The sequence below is a fragment of the Anabrus simplex genome, chromosome 1 (assembly GCF_040414725.1).
Source record: "Anabrus simplex isolate iqAnaSimp1 chromosome 1, ASM4041472v1, whole genome shotgun sequence".
Classification (NCBI taxonomy): Eukaryota; Metazoa; Arthropoda; class Insecta; order Orthoptera; family Tettigoniidae; genus Anabrus; species Anabrus simplex.
In genome coordinates, this window is record NC_090265.1 from 401,669,895 (window position 1) to 401,691,977 (window position 22,083).

The 22,083-nt window shown below is 39.2% G+C and overlaps 1 protein-coding gene across 1 annotated transcript in view; it reads right to left on the reverse strand.

The window, feature by feature from the left end:
• The window catches only part of LOC136866581 (protein takeout), a 98,995-nt gene that overhangs the window by 59,036 nt on the left and 17,876 nt on the right, over positions 1-22,083 (reverse strand). The window contains exon 2 of the mRNA XM_067143680.2: positions 13,271-13,363. Coding sequence (XP_066999781.2) covers positions 13,271-13,363 — 93 coding nt within the window. The remainder of the gene's footprint in view (positions 1-13,270; positions 13,364-22,083) is intronic.

Here is a 22,083-nt window from a genome sequence, read left to right on the forward strand (position 1 = left end):
AGAAATGAAACTTTGGGGATACATTTATATTAAATCGTAGGTGCTCGCTAAGAGAGGATTTTTGGATATACCGTCGCTAAGGGGGTGAAAAAGGGGGTGAAATTGTAAAATGAGTGTACCTATATCTCAAAACTTTAAAAGTTTACAGATGTAAAAATTGGTACATAGAATCTTCTTTAAAAATAAGGAAACAAGTATTTTTTTGTTTTCGGAAAATCCCAATAGAAGGGGTGAAAAAGTGTGAAAAAGTGGTTGAATGCCTTTAATCAGGATACCGGTACGTATATCTCAGAAACTGAAGATATTACAGACCTGAAAATTGGTACTTTTGATCTCTCTTAAAAATAAAGAAACACGTATTTTTTGTTTTTGGAAAATCCAATTAATGGGAGGGTAAAAAGGGGGGTGAATTTTTAAAATGAGTGCATCTATATCTCAAAACTTTTAAAGTTTAACAGATGTAAAAATTGGTATTTAGAATCTTCATTTAAAATAAAAAATCACGTATTTTTTTGTTTTCGGAAAATCCCAATAGGAGGGGTGAAAAGGGATGAAAAATGGGTTGAATGCCTTTAATGAGGATACTTATATCTCAGAAACTGAAGATATTACAGACGTGAATTTTAGTGTTTGGGATCTCCTTCAAAAATAAGGAAACACGTATTTTTTTGTTTTTGGAAAATCCAGTTAATGGGGAGGGGGGTGAAAGGGGGGTGAATATTTAAAATGAGTGTATCTATATCTCAAAACTTTTAAAGTTTATAGATATAAAATATGGTATTTAGAATCTCCTTTAAAAATAAAGAAACACGTATTTTTTTTGTTTTCGGAAAATCCCGATAGGAAGGGTGGAAGAGGGTGAAAAAAGGGTTGAATGCCTTTAATGAGGCTACTTATATTTCAGAACCTGAAGATATTTCAGACCTGAAAGTTGGTATTGGGATCCACTTTAAAAATAAGGAAACACGTATTTTTTCGTTCTTGGAAAATCCAAATAATGGGGGGTGAAAAGGGGGGTTGAATTTTTAAAATGAGTGTGTCTATATCTTAAAACTTTAAAAGTTTACAGATGTAGAAATTGGTATTTAGAATCTGCTTAACAAAGAAAGGAACACTAATTTTTTTTTTTTTGTTTTCGGAAAATCCCAATAGGAGGGGTGAAACAGGGGTTGAATGCCTTTAATGAGGATACTTAAATCTCAGAAACTGAAGATATTACAGACCTAAAAATTGGTATTTGGGATCTCCTTTCAAAATAAAGAAACATTTTTTTGCTTTTGGAAAATCCAATTAATGGGGGATGACAAGGGGGGGGGTTTAATTTTTATACAGTACATCTCAAAAACTTAACATGTTACAGAAGTGAAAAATTGTATTTTTATCTCTGTTAAAAATAAAGAAACGTGTATTTTTAGTTTTCGGAAATACCACTTGGGTGGAGAGGGGTGGTAAAAGGGACTGAAAATGGTGTTGAATTATTTTAATTAGACTACTGTTATCTCAAAAATGAAGTTGTTACAGACGTGAAATTTGATATTTGGAATCTGCTTTAAAAGTAAAGAAACACCTATTGTCGGAAAATCCAATGAATGCGTTGGGGGGGGGGGGGGTGAAAGAATTTAAAATTAATTGACTTAATTGTTTGAGAATACTAACATCTAATAAAAACTAAAGTTGTTAGGGCCTACAGACGTGAAAATTGGTATTTGGTTCTCCTTTAAAAACAAAGAAAATCCTGTTTAGGGGGGGGGAATCATCTTGGGGGGCGGGAGTGAAAAGGAATTGAATTCCTTTCATGAGGACACATAAATAAAAAACTGAAGAAGTTAGAGTCGTGATAATTGGTATTTAGACGATCCTTTTCTATTAAAGAAACAAGTATTTTTTGCCGGAAAATTCACTTGGAGGGCGGGGGGAGGAGTGTGAAAGTGAAAAATGTGAATTATTTTTATCTCAAAACTAAAGGTAATAGACGTGAACATTGGTGTTTGGAATCTCCTTTAAACATAAAGAAACACGCCTTCTTTTAGTTCTTTGTTGGGGAGGGGGGTGTAAATAAACTTAACGGCGGTGGGGTGTAAACGGAGGTGAGACCAATTGATTTTACTGTTCATAATGTATTTATAAGGAGCCTCCGTTGCTCAGGCGGCATCGCGCCGGCCTTTCACAGCTGGGTTCCGTGGTTGAAATCCTGGTCTCTACATGTGACATTCGTGCTGCACAAAACGGAGGCGGTACAGGTTTTTCCTGTCACCATTCATTCCAGCAACACTGTCCAATATCATTTCATTTCATTTGTCATTCATTAATCATTGCCCCAGAGGAGTGCGACAGGTTTCGGCAGCCGGCACAATTCCTGTTGTCGTCGCTAGATGGGGGCTTTATACATTCCATTCCTGACCCTGTCGAATGACTGGAAACAGGCTGTAGATTTTCGATGCACTTATTCTGATCATAAACCGATCATTATTAATGTTTCCTGGGTTCGTTTTCAAGAGCCATCTTTTCCTTCGGAGAACGTTCTTAGATTACAGTAGATTCTCCTGATATATAAATAAAAATTTAAACACATTTGAAATAAACGATAGGAATGAGATTGACCGTCCTATTTTTCACCTCTATAATATGGTCAATAATTTACGGAAGTATGTGATTCGTATCGCCAGAAATCCCGCACACTTGCCTACGCGCGACAATGGTGTTGGTCATATTCTCAACAATGACAATGGCAGCATATGTAATTTACCGCCAAGTAGCGGTCTTAATAATAATAATAATAATAATAATAATAATAATAATAATAATAATAATAATAATAATAATAATAATAATAATAATAATAATAATAATCATGTTCTGGACCGTCGTCAAATGTGCGGACCGTGCTGGAAACGGGTCCTGGACGGGTAATGACTAGGAATGCAGTCCGACCGCGGGTTCAGTACCGCCAAGGCACCCAAGACGACACCACCCCGGATCTGCTGAAGGATTAGATATATATCAAAAATGCTTATAGGAAAAGATGGCAAAGATTTAGGGACCCAACTGGCCGGGTGGAATACCTGGACATAGCCCGGGAAGTACGAAATCGATTGCTGGAAAGAAAGATTGAAGGATGGGAGGAAACTTGCCGTAATCTATTAGAAAACGAGTCAGATCGCGAATTTTGGCGGATTCTCTCAGAGAACGAGCCAGATCGCGAATTTCGGCGGATTATATGTAAAACAATAAGCATTCAATTATAAATTTCAGTATAATACCGTAGCGAAGCACGGGTATCTTGCTAGTTGATAATATATACATCCAAGGTGCAGATCCTATCTCTTATATCTGCGAAGGCTATAGATATTAAATGTTCCAAGAACCTTGTTGTCAGTGATTAGGAGCCTATAAGCACACTTGCCTATTCTACTGTCCACAGTATACGGACCCTGATATAAATGAAAAAACTATACATAAACTTAACATCAGCATCGATAGACGAGGAATGCGTACCGCAATACAATCTAACTACGTCTAGAATACATTCTATCTCATACACAGACATTCATTCCATCCAGTCACACAAAAATTATACAAACTTTCATTCGGAACATTCATAACCAAAAAATCCCTCGTTCTGAAATATTCGGGAATCTTACTATGTTTACTCTTCCACAAATCCATAATTACTGCAAGCAAACAGATCATATACTTTTTCACACATTCCACATCGCTATCACTCAGCACGTCATTCACATCATTCACACAACTCTCAGTCTTAAATGAAACATTACACATACGCTTGGATAGACTTTCTTTCATCTCACGCACACTTCCATTCTCACACACGCTCACTCTATTATTGTAATTCTTACCATAATTCACTATAATGTTGCTATCATTACCACTTAATGACCCAACAATTAGTCCACCGTCACCACCTTCCATATCAGCTCCCACTTGCACCACTTTCATGCCAACAACACTGCTACTTTCGACTCTCTTATCAGTAGTTTCATTAATCTCAAAGTCACCATTTTCACACATAATGGACCTAACTTTACTCTCCTCACGTACACTTAAATCAACAAAAACATCCTCATGATGTATACTCCGTGAACACTCTTCACTTACTAAACAACCTTCATCAACTTCACAAAAAACTTCACTTTCAATTTCAGAAACTTCTACAAGATTACCGATCGCAACACCGCTATTACCATCACCACTAGCACAAAGTAAGACATCCGACACATCTTTCTTACTTTCATCACGCCCCCTATACTCAAAATCTCCCTGAACACAAAACACATGGTCATACAATAATTCCTCTTTCACGTCTACCTCGTAACTTACCTGTTTCATCGCGTGAATAGGAATTTCGGTATCGGACTGCCTATCTGACCCAACTAAGAAGTCCGCTTCCGGTTTAAATTACTTGACGTGGACTGTTCACTATTATCATGTCTCTGCACTTGATCTGGAGGTCTTTGATCCGTACGCCCCCTACTTTCTGATTCCCCTTGATTAGGTCTACTGCCAAAATATTCCTGGTGATTAACTCCCTGATTAGACTGTCTGTTTCCCCTTCCGGAATTACCACCCTGATTCCCTTGCCTAGAATGACTGAAATTCTGATTATTCCTATCTCCCGCTACCTGATTACCTTGTCTCCCATTATCCCCGTAATTTCTATATTCACTTTGCCTAGTCCTCCCCTGCCCTTCCAAAGCATCAAACCTCTCTAACAGCTGCTCTAATTCCTTAATCGTAACAATATTCTGCATACATGCAGCTAATCCGACCTTCTCAGGAAAATGCCTCAACATCTGGCGGACTGTATCTCTCTCCGATGCTAACCTTCAATATTCTGGCTGATCAGAACATGCGCCAAGAAATACTCCGTCATAGATACACCTTCCTGAGGTTTATACTTGCCAAATAGCACACGATCTTTTTCCCTTCCCTGAATAGCTTCACTCCAAAATTTAGAACTAAATTTCTCCCTAAATTCCTCCAAACTCGAAATACCCTGTCTGTAAACTTGAAACCAAGATCTCGCTTCTCCAACAAATGCAATATCCAACATCTCATCAACCATACTCCACTCGATCAAACCATCGTCAAGATTCTTGGAAAACCGTTTCTCCACCGTTTTCAAGAATTCCATTGGATTAAACTGCCGACCATTAAACTTGGGTAATTCAGGGTCCTTCGTACAAGATACGTACCTGTTACATATACTGCTACCTACTTGGATTTGACTGATTTCCTGCCTTAATTTCACATGACATGATTTAATTCCTTCTTCCACTACCATTCTGGCATTTCCTTCTACTGACTTGAGGTCATCTTTTACCGACTTAAGGTCTTTCTCCAATTTCTCATCCTTCTCATCTATACGCTTCGCTAAAACGTTCTGATTTGATTTAATTCTATCTATTTCTTCGACTTTATCTTCCACTATTTTTATTCTCTTATCACATTCCCTGCTGTTTTCAACAAATTATTTCCTAACTACATTAAATCGGCATTCAATTTTCTCAGTCAGTTCCAAGCATTGAGCTTCTACCTTATTATTGACTTCCTGAATTTCCCTGCTTTGATGGTCAAACTTTTGGTTTAATTCATCTATTCTGCCATTCACAGCACTGCTTAAACTATCAATTTTACTAGACAATTCAACACTCACTGAATTTAACTTCTTACTCTGATTCTCAATTTTACTGGACAATTCCGAACTAACTGAATTTAATTCACTATTAATACTGTATATTTCGTTACTTAAAAAACTCAATTCACTCTTCAACTCTTTGCTCTGACTATCAATCTTACTGGATAATTCAATACTATTATTATCGAGTTTACTAGACAATTCAACATTATTATTATTATCGATTTTACTGTTAACGGCATTTAATTCAACACTCAATGAATTTAATTCATTACTCTGACTATCCATCTTACTGTACAATTCACCCTTCAACTCTTCGTTCTTACTAAGAAGCAACTGAAGCATACTACGAATGGATGCCTCCTCTTGATCCCCTACATTCTGAATTTGAGACGGGTTACTCGGTTCCTCACCTATCGTTACCGATTGATCTTTCCTACTATCAGCCATTTCGCTATTCTCACTTAAATTAGATAAACTCGATGGGATGGAATTATTTTGATTTCTCTTATCCTGATTCATAGTACCCACAACTTTAACAACCTCTCTATTTCTCAATTTTATAATACTGGACTCGCTACAACATTTCTTCATACTCCAGCATACATATCACGTACATATAAAACACTTCGCTGACATAGTTTGCAGAATTCCAACCACACCTGACAAGTGCACCTACGCTTATAAGCCTAACAGATGTACCAAACATTCAGCCACACGTTGGGAAGCCAATTGTAACTTTTTGATGATAATAATAAATAAAATCATGAATAAAAATATATAAATAAAATTACTCAAAAACTTAATAAAATTAATAAGCATAATTAACCGAAATGTCCGTAGTATGGGCGCCAGAGTTCACCAGAATGGATCCCTCGAATTTAGATAAGAGCATGATAAACGTTATATCCCAGGGCGTGTACATAATGCTGCGTACTGGTACATCTGCTGCAGGCCTTACCTAACCTCCTGAAAACGACTAACGACAGCCACTTTCCACAAACATAACAAGACTACGCTCCACGAACGTTTGAAGTCCAGTCCATTGCAGCCGTGTCACTCCAGTACCGTGTATCAGCACCACTTCCTTCCCGTACAGTGCGTCAGTTGTAGTTGTAGTTGTAGTTATCTTCCTTCTCGTTCCTTTACAATCACCTCTACAATCACCCTTACAATGTTTCTTACAATGTCCCTTTACAATGTCCCACGTTGCCGCCGTATCATCAACTTTTTTAGACATCAACATCCCCCTCCTCTCAGATGATACGTCTGGATTGGTGCTTGTCAGCCAATCATGAGTAAACCTCTTCTTTCTCCCAAGTTATAAACAAACACTCGGGAGTTTTACATGAATCATCAAATTTCCCTGGTACAACAACAAGCTCATCTCATCAGGCTGGGATATATACATGACTAATGGAATTTCCTGACACAAGTACATCACAACACACACTGGGGTAGCCAGATGACTCATTCAAATTACCAGAGTTATTAAAGCAATGTTTTCCCACTCGTGCAAAACAAATTACTCATACCTACATATGTGGATATCTTCCAGCTTACCAATATAAATGGCAAAATATATAAATGAAATACTACTACTACTACTACTACTACTACTACTGCTACTACTACTACTACTACTAATAATAATAATAAATCGAATACTGACAATAATATCTCTAACTTCTACATATAATTCGGGGGTGTGATATATGTACTATCACACGGTTATAGTGAAAACACAAAAACAAATGGTAGGTCATGATGAGGCGTACAAGCTATGATGAGTGGAGAGATGGTCTAGAATTACATTAGTAAACGAAGATGAATTTAGAGAGTAAAATAATTTATTAAGGGAAATATTCGATTAATTTCGAACTTCTTTGAAATCATTTCATTAAATAGAGACTAGGTAAACAACTAACAGGGAGATTGCCACTCGAGTCACAGCCCCAAAATGGAGATCCATGATGATTGATTGATTGATTGATTGATTGATTGATTGATTAATTGATTGATTGATTGATTGATTGATTGATTGATTGATGATATACTGACACCCAGCGGGACAAAATTTCTGGCACCTCAATGTCTCCAAAAACCGTAAATGTAGGTAGTAGGACGTAATTCCATTATTATTATTATTATTATTATTATTATTATTATTATTAATTACTATTCTGTCTGGTAAGTCTTCACCCCAGTTGCTTGAAACGCACTATCAAAAGTTATGCGGTTATAGTGAAACCACAAAAACAAATGGTAGGTCATGATGAGGCATACAAGGTATGGTGAGAAGTGAGGTACTTTGCCTTTGCTTTCCTCAGTGGGCCAGAAGGAGTGATTGCAGCATGAACAGCCCTACGATTAACACCTTTCATAATGTCTAGACGCTCTCGTTATGCCCCGAATGTAGTTGCAACTCGTTTTGAGAAGCAGCGGTATGTGCCTGGAAGTGCGTCTAGACCCGGTGACGTCACAACCCCACCCCCCGACATTTCCGCCTCTATAGCTCATTCCACGTTAAGAAAACTGTACAAAGGGCACTAGCAAAATTCTGCAATACGCAAAAACGGTTGGTTGGACACCCCTGTTATGGTGAGGGATGAAAAGAGGGGTGAAAACCGGTCTAGAAGACAGCAAGGCGCGATCTTCACACCAGTTGTTACCAAGCAGTGGGATTGAAAGCAAGTTAAGATGTCAGTGTGGTTAAAGGTGAATATCGCGCAATTATCCGCTACAATTTTGCTCGTGGATTAACTGTTGACCCGTGCCTGGAGGAAATGACTCCTGTGCTGGGGAAAGACTGTCCACATCGGACAACAATTTTCCGCTGGTACAAAGAGTTCCAGAGGGGAAATTTTGGGGTTGAAGACGATCCTCGTTCTGGACGACGTCTGAATCGGTGACTGAGGAACACATTGAAGCTGTGAGGAAAATATTGCAGCAAGAGAGGTGGTTGACATATCGGCAGATAGAAGAGACCCTCCACATCCCTGCACCACCAGCTATTCATTCAGTTCTATATTATCAATTACTCCTCACTTTCGCAGAATATCGGCAATTAATTCTGATAAGCCCGATACAGTCTTATCAATCGAAACATAATAAAAGCCCATGAATCTTTCTGCGTTATCCTGTTTTGAGCAGAACCGGAATAATACACCAACTTGAGATATATTTGATAAATCTAAGGTCTCATGCGCCTGAATACCAATGAAATCACAAGAATCTAACTCTGCTTTGACCGTCTCCTGAATTATGGTAGTTTCAGACTCAAATCCTCCCCCTGCGAACCATGTGACCTTGCCGCGGTGGAGAGGCTTGCGCGTCCCAATGAACCAGATAGCCGAGCCGCAACCATATCAGATGGGTATCTGTCGAGAGACCAGGCTAACGAATGGTTCATCGAAAGGGGGATAGCAATCTTTCGGTAGTTACAAGGGCGGCAGTCTAGATGATTGACTGATATGGCTTTGTAATAATACTCAACATGACTTAGCTGGGTTGTTACTGCTGCAGGCTTAAAGCAACGGGAAACTACAGCCCCTACAGACTCCCGAGTACATGCAGCTCTCTCTGTATGAATGACGCACTGATGATGGCTTCTTCCCGGGTAAAATATTCCGCAGGTAAAGTAGTCCCCCCATTCGGATCTCCAGGTGGGGACTAAACGAGAGTTAAACGAGAGGGGGCGATTATCAGGAAGATGGATACTAACATTTTGCGACTCGGAGTGTGGAATGTTAGAAGTCTGAATCGTTGTGGTAGGTTAAAGAATCTGAAAAGGGAGATGGATAGACTAAAGTTAGATGTAGTTGGTATAAGTGAAGTACGTTGGCAGGCGACTACAGAATTATCAACACAAAATCAAACAAGGGAAATGCAGGAGTTGGTTTAAAAGTAGGGCAGCGGGTAAGCTACTACGACCAGCATAGTGAAAGGATTATTGTTGTCACAATAAACACCAAACCAATGCCCACTACAATAGTGCAGGTCTATATGCCTACTAGTTCAGCAGATAATGAGGAAATCGAAAGAATATATGAAGAGATAGATGATTTAATACAGTATGTAAAAGCTGGCGAGAATCTAATTGTGATGGGAGACTGGAATGCAGTGGTAGGCCACGGAAGAGAAGGTAATGCAGTAGGAGTATTCGGATTGGGACAAAAGAACGAAAGAGGAAGCCGGCTAGTTGATTTATGCACCAATCATAATTTAGTCCTTGTTAATACTTGGTTCAAACACCACAAACGACGGCTGTACACATGGACGAGACCTAGAGACACTGGAAGGTATCAAATAGACTTCATTATGATTAGGCAGAGATTCAGAAACCAGGTGCTGTATTTCAACACTTTACCAGGAGCAAGACGTGGACTCTGATAACAACTTGTTGGTCATGAAATATCATCTGAAGTTGAAGAAATTGAAGAAGGGAAGGAAGCTAGCGAGATGGGATCTAGACAAGTTGAAAGAAAAGAGTGTGAGGGATTGTTTCAAGGAACGTGTAGCACAAGGACTAAATGGACTGAAGGAAACACAGTAGAAGAAGAACGGACAGTCATGGAGAATGAGGTCAGTAGGGATGCTGAAGAAATGTTAGGAAGAAAGGAAAGATCAACTAAGAATCAATGGATAACTCAAGAGATACTAGACCTAATCGATGAACGACGAAAATACAAGAATGCAAAAAATGAAGAGGGCAGAAAAGAATACAGGCGATTAAAGAATGAAGTGGATAAGAAGAGCAGGGCAGCTAAGGAAGAATGGCTGAAGTAGTTCACGGATGTGGAAAGTTGTATGGTCCTAGGAAAGGTAGATGCTGTATACAGGAAAATCACGGAAACCTTTGGAGAAAGGAAAACTAGGTGTATGAATATTAAGAACTCAGATGGAAAACCACTTGTAGGGAAAGAAGACAAGGTAGAAAGTTGGCAGGAACATATCCAACAGTTGTATCAAGGTAAAGACGTAGATGATATGGTTCTGGAACAAGAAGAGGCTGTTGATGCTCATGAAATGGGTGACCCAATTTTGAGGTCAGAATTCGACAGGAGCAAAGCATTCCCTCTGAATTACTGACTGCTTTAGAAGAAACCAGCATGGCGAGGTTATTCCGGTTATTCGATTTGGTGTGTAAGATGTATGAGACAGGAGAAGTACCATCCGATTTTCGGAAGAATGTTGTTAAACCTATTCCCAAGAATGCTGGTGCTGACAAGTGTGAAAACTATCGCACCATTAGTTTAGTATCTCACCGGGCGAGTTGGCCGTGCGCGTAGAGGCGCGCGGCTGTGAGCTTGCATCCGGGAGATAGTAGGTTCGAATCCCACTATCAGCAGCCCTGAAAATGGTTTTCCGTGGTTTCCCATTTTCACACCAGGAAAATGCTGGGGCTGTACCTTAATTAAGGCCACGGCCGCTTCCTTCCAACTCCTAGGCCTTTCCTATCCCATCGTCGCCATAAGACCTATCTGTATCGGTGCGACGTAAAGCCCCTAGCAAAAAAAAAAAAAAAAGACAGTTTAGTATCTCATGCCTGCAAAATTTTAACACGTATTATTTACAGAAGAATGGGAAGACAAGTTGAAGTTGGGAGAAGATCAATTTGGCTTCAGAAGAAATGTAGGAACACTTGAAGCAATCCTGACTTTACGTCTGATCTTAGAGGATCGTATTAAGAAGGACAAGCCCACGTACATGGCGTTCGTAGATCTAGAAAAGACATTCGATAATGTTGATTGCACCAAGCTATTTAAGATTCTGAAGGTGACTGGGATCAGATACCGAGAACGAAGAATTATCTACAATCTGTATAAAAATCAGTCTGCAGTGATAAGAATCGAGGACTTTGAAAAAGAAGCAGCAATCGAGAAAAGAGTGAGACAAGGCTGCAGTTTGTCCCCCCTCCTTTTCAGTGTTTATACAGAACAGGCAATAAAGGAAATCAAAGAAGAATTTGGAAAGAGAATCATAATGCAAGGAGAGGAAATCAAAACCGTGAGATTTAGGATGATATTGTTATTTTATCTGAGACTGCAGAAGATCTGAAGAAGTTGCTGAATGGTATGGACGAAGTCTTGGGTGCGGAGTACAAGATGAAAATAAATATAAGTCCAAAACAAAAGTAAAGAGGTGCAGTCGTACGAAGTCAGGTGAGCAGGAATTTTATATTAGAAAATGAAGTCTTAAAGGAAGTCACTTGGGTAGCAAAATAACTAACGATGGAAGAAGTAAGGAGGACGTAAAATGCAGGCTAGCACAAGCAACGAAGGCCTTTCCAAAAAAAAAAAAAAAAAAAAAATCTCACTTCGATCAGTGATATAGGAATTAGAAAAATGTTTTTGAAGACTTTCATTTGGAGCGTGGCATTGTATGGGAGTGAAACATGGACGGTAACTCGCTCAGAAAGGAAGAGAATAGAAGCTTTTGAAATATGGTGTTACAGAAGAATGCTGAAGGTGAGATGGATAGATCGAATCACGAATGAAGTAATAATGAATCGAGTTGGTGAGTGGAGGTTGTTGTGGCTAAGTTTGACGAGAAGAAGAGATAGAATGATAGGACACATCTTAAGACACTGAGGACTTGTGCAGTTGGTTTTTGAGGGAAGTGTCGGTGGTAAGAACGGTAGGGGTAGATCAAGGTATGAATATGACAAGCAGATTAGAGCAGATGTAGGATGCAGCAGTTATGTAGAAATGAAAAGGTTAGCATAGGATAGGATGGCATGTAGAGCTGCATCAAACCAGTCTATGGACTGATGACTCAAACAACAAGAACAGAAACAGACTCATTTAATTCATTCTGTATTTCGCTTGATGTGCCTTTAAAGCCCAAGGTGCCGGACTGAGTGGCTCAGACGGTTGAGACGCTGGTCTTCTGACCGCAACTTGGCAGATCGGGAATTTTAATGTGAAATGGCTCGGGGACTGGGTGTTTGTGTTGTCCCCAACATCCCTGCAGTTCCACACACAATACTATCATCCACCGCGCAGTTTCCTATACACGGCAGATGTCACACACCCTAGCAAAAGCCACATGAACATATTTTTAAATGATTAATTTAGTAACACAGGTTATTGGATAGACTTCACACATGCAGTACTTAAATAGTGATGGGAACCACGGTGATAATAATAGTCCCCACCCAAATCCCATGGCGCAACAGCCCCGAAGGGCCTTGGCGTACCAAGCGGCTGCTGCTCAACCTAAAGGCCTGCAGATTACGAAGTATCAGCATGACGGATCCTCTCGGCCATTATTCTTGGCTTTCTAGATCGGGGCTGCTATTTCACTGTCAGATAGCTCCTCAATTGTAATCACGTAGGCTGAGTAGACCTCGAATCAGCCCTCAGATGAAGGTAAAAATCACTGACCTGGCCGGGAGTTGAACCCGAGGCCCCCGACTAAGAGGTAGGAACACTACCCCTACACCGTGGGGCCGGCGTTAATAATAATAATAATAATAATAATAATAATAATAATAATAATAATAATAATAATAATAATAATAATAATAATAATTATACTCTATACACTGTAATTTCCTATTATAGAAAAATAAATATCTATAGTGTAAATCACATAGGCCTATATACTTACCATCGACCAACTGGGGGACAACTGCCTGGACTGCGTTTTTGAGACATGTGTTCAGGTTAGGGTCCGATTTCTTGCATAATGGATAGCTTTTTGCTGAAAGGAAGAACGTAAGAATTACTGTGAACGTAGTCCATCTACAATCTCTAGTCATACATACATACATACATACATACATACATACATACATACATACATACATACATACATACATAGTAATAATAATAATAATAATAATAATAATAATAATAATAATAATAATAATAATAATAATAATTAAAGTGATTTACCTTAAATACCTTCTGAACAGTTAAAGATATCGATATTCTGTTTTCATGGAGGTAAATAAAATATGGTAATGAAGTACATTTTTTAAATGCAACAAATACACTGCCGGAAAGAAACATTAGTACACCTGGAAAGACGACATCGATTTTGATCCAATGACGGCAGATGCCGACTGATAATGGTTTCAAAGTCGTCCGCCAACAGATAGCGTAGTGACATAGCTGCCAGTGCGTCATCTGCTTGTACACTTTAATAGGGAATGTTTACAGCCATAGGCTCAGTGTGAAGCAAACATGCGCCATGCCACAGAAACGCACTCATGTTTTCTACAGCCAACTGAGCGAGTTTGACAGGGGTCAAATTGTGGCCTACCGAGTGGCGGGATGGTCCTTTCGGAGAATTGCCACACAAGTTGGACGTGCTTCGTTAGTTCCGCAACAATAGTCACTTGAACATTCTCACAACCGTAGACGGGGTTCTGGACGTCCGCCAAGATCTTCGTATTTTAAGGGCGGCAGTGGCAGATCGTACAGCTACCACACCACAGATAAGAGGGTTTGTGAGCTCAGAAGTGTCAACACGAACTGTTGCCAACCGGTTACTAGCGGCGGGACTACGGGCATGTACACCTCTAGCCCGTCTTCCACTCACAGCTCTACTGGTGCAGTCAGAGGATCACTTGGAAGATGGGAGGGTGGGCCGTGGTCTTCAGCGATTAAAGCAGATTCTGCCTGCACGAAGTGATGGTCGTTTGCACGTACGACGTAGACTTGGCGAGCGCTGTCTCGTAGAGTGAATTCGTCCAAGACATACTAGCCCCACCTCAGGCCTTATGGTCTGGGGTGCAATGAACTACAACTCTCGTTCACCTTTGGTGTTTGTGGAAGGAACGCTGACCAGCGCTCGGCACATGCAGAATGTTGTAAGAGCCGTTCTTTTGCCATTCTTGCAACAGGAAGGTGATGTGTTGTTCCAAAAGGATAATGTTTGCCCACACGCTGCGCATGAAACTCAACGTGCTCTGCAAGACGTGCAGCAACTTCCCTGGCCAGCACGATCTCCGGACTTGTCTCTCATCGAGCACGAGTGGGATATGATGGGACAACTGACACGTGCGACTCGTCATCCCACAACTCTTGCAGAACTACGTGAACAGGTCGAACAGGCATGGAATAATGTATCCCAAGACAGTATTCGCCATCTGTATGATCGAATGGATGCTAGAATCAGCGCCTGCATTGCCGCCCATGGAGGATGTACCAAATACTAATATGCGTGTTTCAGCATGGATCGACATCTGGTACCTCAGTGCCGCTTGATCTATTAATCTGTAAATGTAATCATTTCATGTACTCCATATGCACTCTTTCAACAAGAAATCTTGAGTGAATTGGAAAACTCTAAGAGGGTGTACTAATTTTTTTCCGGCAGTGTATAATACGACTTGCTGGCGTTGTACTCTAAGAGGATGTACTAATTTTTTTTTTCGACAGTGTATAATACGACTTGCTGGCGTTGTACCTGGCTGGAAATATGAGTTTAATTGCCAGCAGGTAGCCTAATTACCTACTTCATTAAAACGTTCGTGACTGGGTCACCGCCGCGATTTTGGCTTCTCAGTTGGCAGTCATTGCAGCAAGTAATAGGTGCGTTTGACTTGGAGTTATATTCTAAAATTCCCATTTTATAAAAACATACGTGATTTAAAAAATAAGCACACCCTAAACGAAATATTCATGACACACTATTTCTGTACATGTGTATGTTGAGTAGTAAGCCCGAAGGCTGGTTGGATCCTCAACAGCTCAGTCATCAGATATCATATATGGCCTAGGCGTCTCTGAGGAGGCATACTTGGGAAATGAGGAGTGATGTAGTTTCCCGTTGCTTTCCTCCATACACGGTATTTTTTTACACCATTCATAACATTCATAACATTCATCACATTACTAGCATTGTTCATACCTCAGCTACTTTCATTTTGTCAAAGTCAAGGAGAGACTGAGAGAGGCTCAATGGGAGGTTTACTCTAGCTTATACCAGAGGACGTAATGAACTGTGAACACTACGACTAACCAGCAAAATAATGTTATTTCTTAGGTAGACATTATTCAAAAAGGTAAGTTGCCCTTACCTCAGTAATTAATACAGTTACGGAAAAGTGGTCTCCATTGATGTATGAGCCCCTCATGACCGTTTATTTGTGAAAGCACCATATCGATATAATTTACTATTTAAAATATTTTTAATTTGAACGTATGAGGTATCATTCTGTAAAACTGTTTCAGATTTTTTCACTGAACGTGCTCCTCATACTGTACGTTCATAGGTCATGCACGTCATCGGAAACGATATAAAGTGGAATGTTGTTTATTTATTTATTTATTTATTTATTTATTTATTTATTTATTTATTTATTTATTTACTGCACGCTACAGGATTTCTAATCCCAATTATAATGTCAATTGTTTACATGTGTTTATTTTTCAATGTTTCAAATCAGTCTAATAACTTAATATCTAAACAATTCTAGTATTATATATACAATGAGAAAGAAACAACATATCATATCTAATCTAATTTAATATTTACAAGAAAGAGTAAAATTTAAAAAAAAAACGTAATCATATTTCAAGTATTATTTTCTTCTATTTCTAACACTTATAATTATATTTATGGGATAGGGCTTAATGTAGATGGTTTGAAGTACATTTTGTGGTTCAAATCAGCATTGCACGTTATTTAGTCTAGAGGTCTAGAGGTACACAGAAGCCTAAAGAATTATTTTTCTGAACAACACTGTTGTAGACATAGCATACATAGCCTGTACAGTGGGGAAATTTTGTGAGCGATTGTTCTGACCTTTTTATTCTGAAATGTTATATTCTTCCTCCCATTAAAGCGGGGCAAGTGAAAGCTCAAGAGACATAAAAAGTCACGGTTGTCAATAATATAATTTAAAGTTTTGTACAGAAACTTCATGTCATCCTTTTGTCTCCTGAGTTCCAATGAAATGTCGTATGGCTTTTAGTGCCGGGATATCCCAGGACGGGCTCGGCTCGCCAGGTGCAGGTCTTTCTATTTGACTGCCGTAGGCGACCTGCGCATCGTGATGAGGATGAAATGATGATGAAGACAACACATACACCCAGCCCCCGTGCCAGTGGAAATAACCAATTAAGGTTAAAATCCCCGACCCAGCCGGGAATCGAACCCAGAACCCTCTGAACCGAAGGCCAGTACGCAATATGAGGCAGGCTTGATGGAGTTGATTGTGAAGAAAACTGGGGAGATGAGAGTGAATGTGAGTATTATGCTAAAGTTCAACGTCAGTGAAGACAAGGTAGAACAATTGGACGTACTTCGGAAATATGTGACAGAGATGGCGGTGCAGAGGATGAGGTTAAAGTATGCGGCAAAACAAGCGACACCGACAATTTATTTCATTGTGTTGGTACAGTATGTGTTCAAAATTCATAACATTTCTGAATATTAGTGAACATGTTAAAAAGACAAAGCATGCTGTAAGGACACAAAAAATCTTCTCGCGTATTTCGGGAATGCTTGTAGGTCTTGAAAACTAATCCTTTAAACTCATCCCATATTTAGGCATCCGAGGAGCAGGAAGGGTACGGGAATGGAGAGGCGATCTCCAAAGTGTCATTGCTGAAGGGTGACTCCCCCACGTTGTAAGCTGTAGTTCCATCTTCCTGCATCCATTGTCGTAGGAGGGATAAGTTTCTGGCGCGACAAAAACGGCTCAAGTCCCACATCAATGGAGTAATAATTTCTCTGTAGACTACTTGGTCCACTGTGTTTTTGGATTCTGTACACCATCTTCCACGAAATAAAGGCCCAATATTCATGGCTGGACACGCTTTGGAGATTGTAACACATGTGGGAGAAGTCGTCCATGGTTCTCGTTTATGGTGACGGTTCTTGGGCACCCGTTGCCCTCTTTCGTTCACGTAAGACTGACCCTATATGATGAAACTTGTCGACGACAGCTAACATTGTTCTGTTATTTGGTGCCACCCCGATGAATCTCCCCTCGTACTTTCTTTAACGTGAAGCAAACTGACGTCCCACTCCGTCTGACCGGAAATAATGTTCCACGATAAACATCTTCTACTATGTTGTGTGAACCATAATAATTGTAGAAATAACACAATACTGAATTCACAACATGTCGAACTCTTGTATGTATGTCTACCCCAGGCGCGGTTCTGCCTTTAGGTCACGAGGTCACGTGCCCCTCCACCGATTAAAACTATTATAAAAATCAGAACAACATTATGCACGATTACTGTCACGACCACTTTCAGTGAGTTCAAGAGGCTATGGTTCACCATGGTTGTTCTTGTTCTAGCAGCCCTGGACTAAACTAGGCAACATAGTAAAGGTCTAATCCTGGATGGGACCGACTCGTTCTTATACCAGAACATCATCCCATCATTCTCTGAGCTGTGAGGGGTGAGGGGGGTTATGGCAAATTCCATTGACCCGGTCACAGTATTTCTACGACGTGACACTTCAGCGCTAATTCGTATTTTGAACTTACTTCTCTTACAGCCTATTAGATAGCACCCTGCTACACTTTCTTGTCGGCATATGTATTATTAACGCGCGCAAAAGTATATAGTGTTTGTAGCAAACCTGTGTCTGTTTCTGTTAGATTAATCGTGTCCATCGGTATCGATGTTCATTGTAAGTCTGAAAAGTGTGTGAAGATTAGTGTGATGTATCTGGGTGTATTCCTGCGCGAGCATAAGTGTTTTTAAAACGAATCAAGTGAGCTATTTACAAACAAAATCTCTTAATTACGAAAACAGATTATTAGCTAAAGAAATGGCTTAGCATAAATCGTTCAAAGATAAAAATAGAACCTACAATCGCAGTTTTATATACAAGAAATAAAAAGGTAAGATTAATTTAATTGATTTAATTGATTCCTAGTGTTCCTAATATGTTGAATGTGCCCAGTAGCGTAGCCAGGATCGGCCAATGGGGGGGGGGGGGGGGTTACAGTTACAAAATTAAGATATAACATAATGAAAGTTCAGTTTACAATCTAAAATCTAATTTTCGAGGCTTCCTAGAAAATAAATTTAACACATCTGTTGGTTTTACAACTATGTCTCTGTGAATGTTCAAGGGAGCCAACCCGTTGAGTCGACTTTCACTTGTGGTATTTCTGAGGTAGATTTTAAGGCGTCTTAATGTTGAAAATGATCTCACTGGCTGCAGTGGTGACAGGTAGGGTGGCAAACACTCTCAACAAGCAGTAGATTGCAGGGAGTTTATCTTGATCACATAAAAGAAGTTTATTGTTTACTGTCAGTTTCTATTTATTTTCTTTTTGTGAAAGTTCAATGGGGGGGGGGTTCTAACCCCCCAGTAACCCCCCCCTGGCTACGCCCCTGAATGTGCCCTACCCATTTTTATCATCACAAGCCGCCACTGGTCTACCCCTTTGTCCGTTTCTTGATACAGGGTCAGGCATGAGGTGAGATGAATTTATAAGGTATATTTTTACGGCCAGATGCCCTTCCTGACGCCAATGAATGATGGTGAATGAAATTGAGTAAGAAGGGGGAAGGAATCGGTTTAGGCCTATGAACTGGAACAGTCCCGGAATTTGCCTGGAAATGGGAAACCAGAGAAGACTATTCTCAGGACAGCCGACGGTGGGGTTCGATCCCACGCGTCTCCCGAATCCAGTGCTTGGCTCCATGGCTGTACTCCGCTCGGTATGTCAAACTATTAATGCCATAAACAAATACAGTAATTCATCACTAGGGAAACGTACACTGCAAATCAGCAATAATGAGTGTCGTTTGTTTTGACACATGCCGTACAACTATACTCTTTCTCAATCAATCAATCAATCAATCAATCAATCAATCAATCAATCAATCAATCAATCAATCAATCAATCAATCAATCAATCAATCAATCAATCAATCAATCAATCTTCGTTAATATTTATATATGTGTATACGTGTACGTGAGGGGCTGCCTGGCCGAGGTGGTAAAGGCGTTCTCGGTTCGCCCGGAAGGACGTGGGTTCGAAGCCCCGTCAGGAAATCGTAAAATTTAAGAAATGAGATTTCCACTTCCGGAGGTGCATATGGCCCTGTGGTTCACTCAGCCTACACCAAACATGAGTACCAGGTTAATTCCTGGGGGCAAAGGCGGCCGAGTGTAGAGCTAACCACTCTACCGCATCAAGTGCCGAGGTTACGGTTAGTGGAAGCCTTTACCTTCCACCCCTCCAAGGGCCTTCATGGCCTGTACGGAGAAGACTTTGCTTTTTGCTTTGCTATACTTGTATGTGATTGCGCTGTGATTATTATGCTACAGTACTCGGAATTTAATGTTTTATATTGATATATATATTGTAAATATTGAATGAACTTTAGGATGAATACATTGTAATTATGTTACAATACTTGTAATTTACGTGTGTAAATATTTTAAGTTATTTTCTGTAAATTTCGTATGGATTCCTTTGCGACTGCTTTTAATTATTATCTTAAACTTGTAAGTAATGTTTAATTGCCATGAATTGTTTCTTGTTTTAATGTGTTTCTCATTTTATTATTTCTCCTTCTTTAATACGAAATGTCTTGTTTTAATGTAGTCCCCTTTAATAATTTGTTTTCATTTAATTGTTTACTTATTTTTGTTGTTGTTATATAATTTGTGTTTTAATTTAATTTCGTTGATATACTCCTGTAAGCAGACTTTCCACACGGATATCTCCTAATTGTAATTTATTTAATAATAATAATAATAATAATAATAATAATAATAATAATAATAATAATAATAATAATAATAATAATAATAATAATAATAATTGAACACTTACGTAAAATCGGTCTTCTATGTTAAAACTGGTTAATAACAAACACAATTATTAAACAAATGCAAGTATTTGTTAAACGCTCCTTGCGCTGTATTTTGAATGTACAATGGCCAGGTGTTTTCTCTTTTTCAAATATAGGCCAGTGAGAAACTACAAAGCAGGATCCAGTAGCAGCTGAAATTACGGACAAAGTACAAAATTCTGGATTGAACACGTCGTAAGAAAACCAGAAGGATCTACTGACTGAAACTGTCATCGTTCTTGTTCCTATTAGAAACTGTCATCGTTCTTGTTCCTATTAGAAACTGTCATCGTTATTGTTCCTATTTGAAACTGTCATCGTTCTTGTTCCTATTAGAAACTGTCATCGTTCTTGTTCCTATTAGAAACTGTCATCGTTTTTGTTGCTATTAGAAACTGTCATCGTTCTTGTTCCTATTAGAAACTGTCATCGTTTTTGTTCCTATTAGAAACTGTCATCGTTTTTGTTGCTATTAGAAACTGTCATCGTTCTTGTTCCTATTAGAAACTGTCATCGTTTTTGTTCCTATTAGAAACTGTCATCGTTTTTGTTGCTATTAGAAACTGTCATCGTTTTTGTTGCTATTAGAAACTGTCATCGTTCTTGTTCCTATTAGAAACTGTCATCGTTTTTGTTCCTATTAGAAACTGTCACCGTGTTTGTTCCTATTAGACTACAAAATATTCACAACTTGCGTGACACTGATGATCACTTATAGCTAGTTCACACGATGGCACTAGGTTTCACAACTAATTTTATGAAATAGATTTTATGAAAAGAATTACGTGGGTGGTTGTTCACATGGAGATAGGCCTACTAGGCTTACTCTAGTTTTATGATATCTGCTGCATTTGACTTCAGTATTATCTAATTATTTTAGATGTTCCCATCCTTGCAGCAACTACAGTCGTGGCAGAAATGTTGTTAGTGGCTCCAAAGGCAGAGGAAAGAAACATTTGAATATGGAACAGGGAATGGATAAATAGAAGATCGCTTTTAGGATGTCCTGGAATCTCACTGAAAAAGATAATTGTAGAGAATTGAATCTAAAAAGAAAATATCTAACCCTATATCTTAAAATTACATTTTGTAAACGTTAATAAATCATACGTAACCAATTTATAGGACTTATTTTGCGAACTGTTTTCGTCAAGACGGAATCAGCAATGTTGAACTAGGGAATTCTAGGCTTATAAATTTATTCCATGCCACTACTGGACTTCTTACTATTCTCTATCTACTTATTTGTAAGTTCATGCGTACAGGCATTCCTAATATAATGGATTTTGTTTTTGAGTTCAACTGCCATTCTGTCCATATTACTAACCTCCAGAGTAGATTCAACACCAGTAGTGCATTAGACTTTATTTTTAAAATAACATCGTTAAAATCCCATAAACACGCCTGGACTGCGTACAAGACGAGACATTTCACTATTTCTTCACATCCCCACTTCATTTGGAAAACAAAGTAACGGATCAAAACGTTTATAACCTCAGAATTACCAGTTCTGTTTCACGAAAAGTGGGAAGTAGCCGAAAGTTGCTGCTCTCGTAATTTAGTGTCGCAACTGTAATCCACGAATGCGCATTCAAATAAAAGCCAGTTGCGAAACTTACTTGTGAAACCTAATGT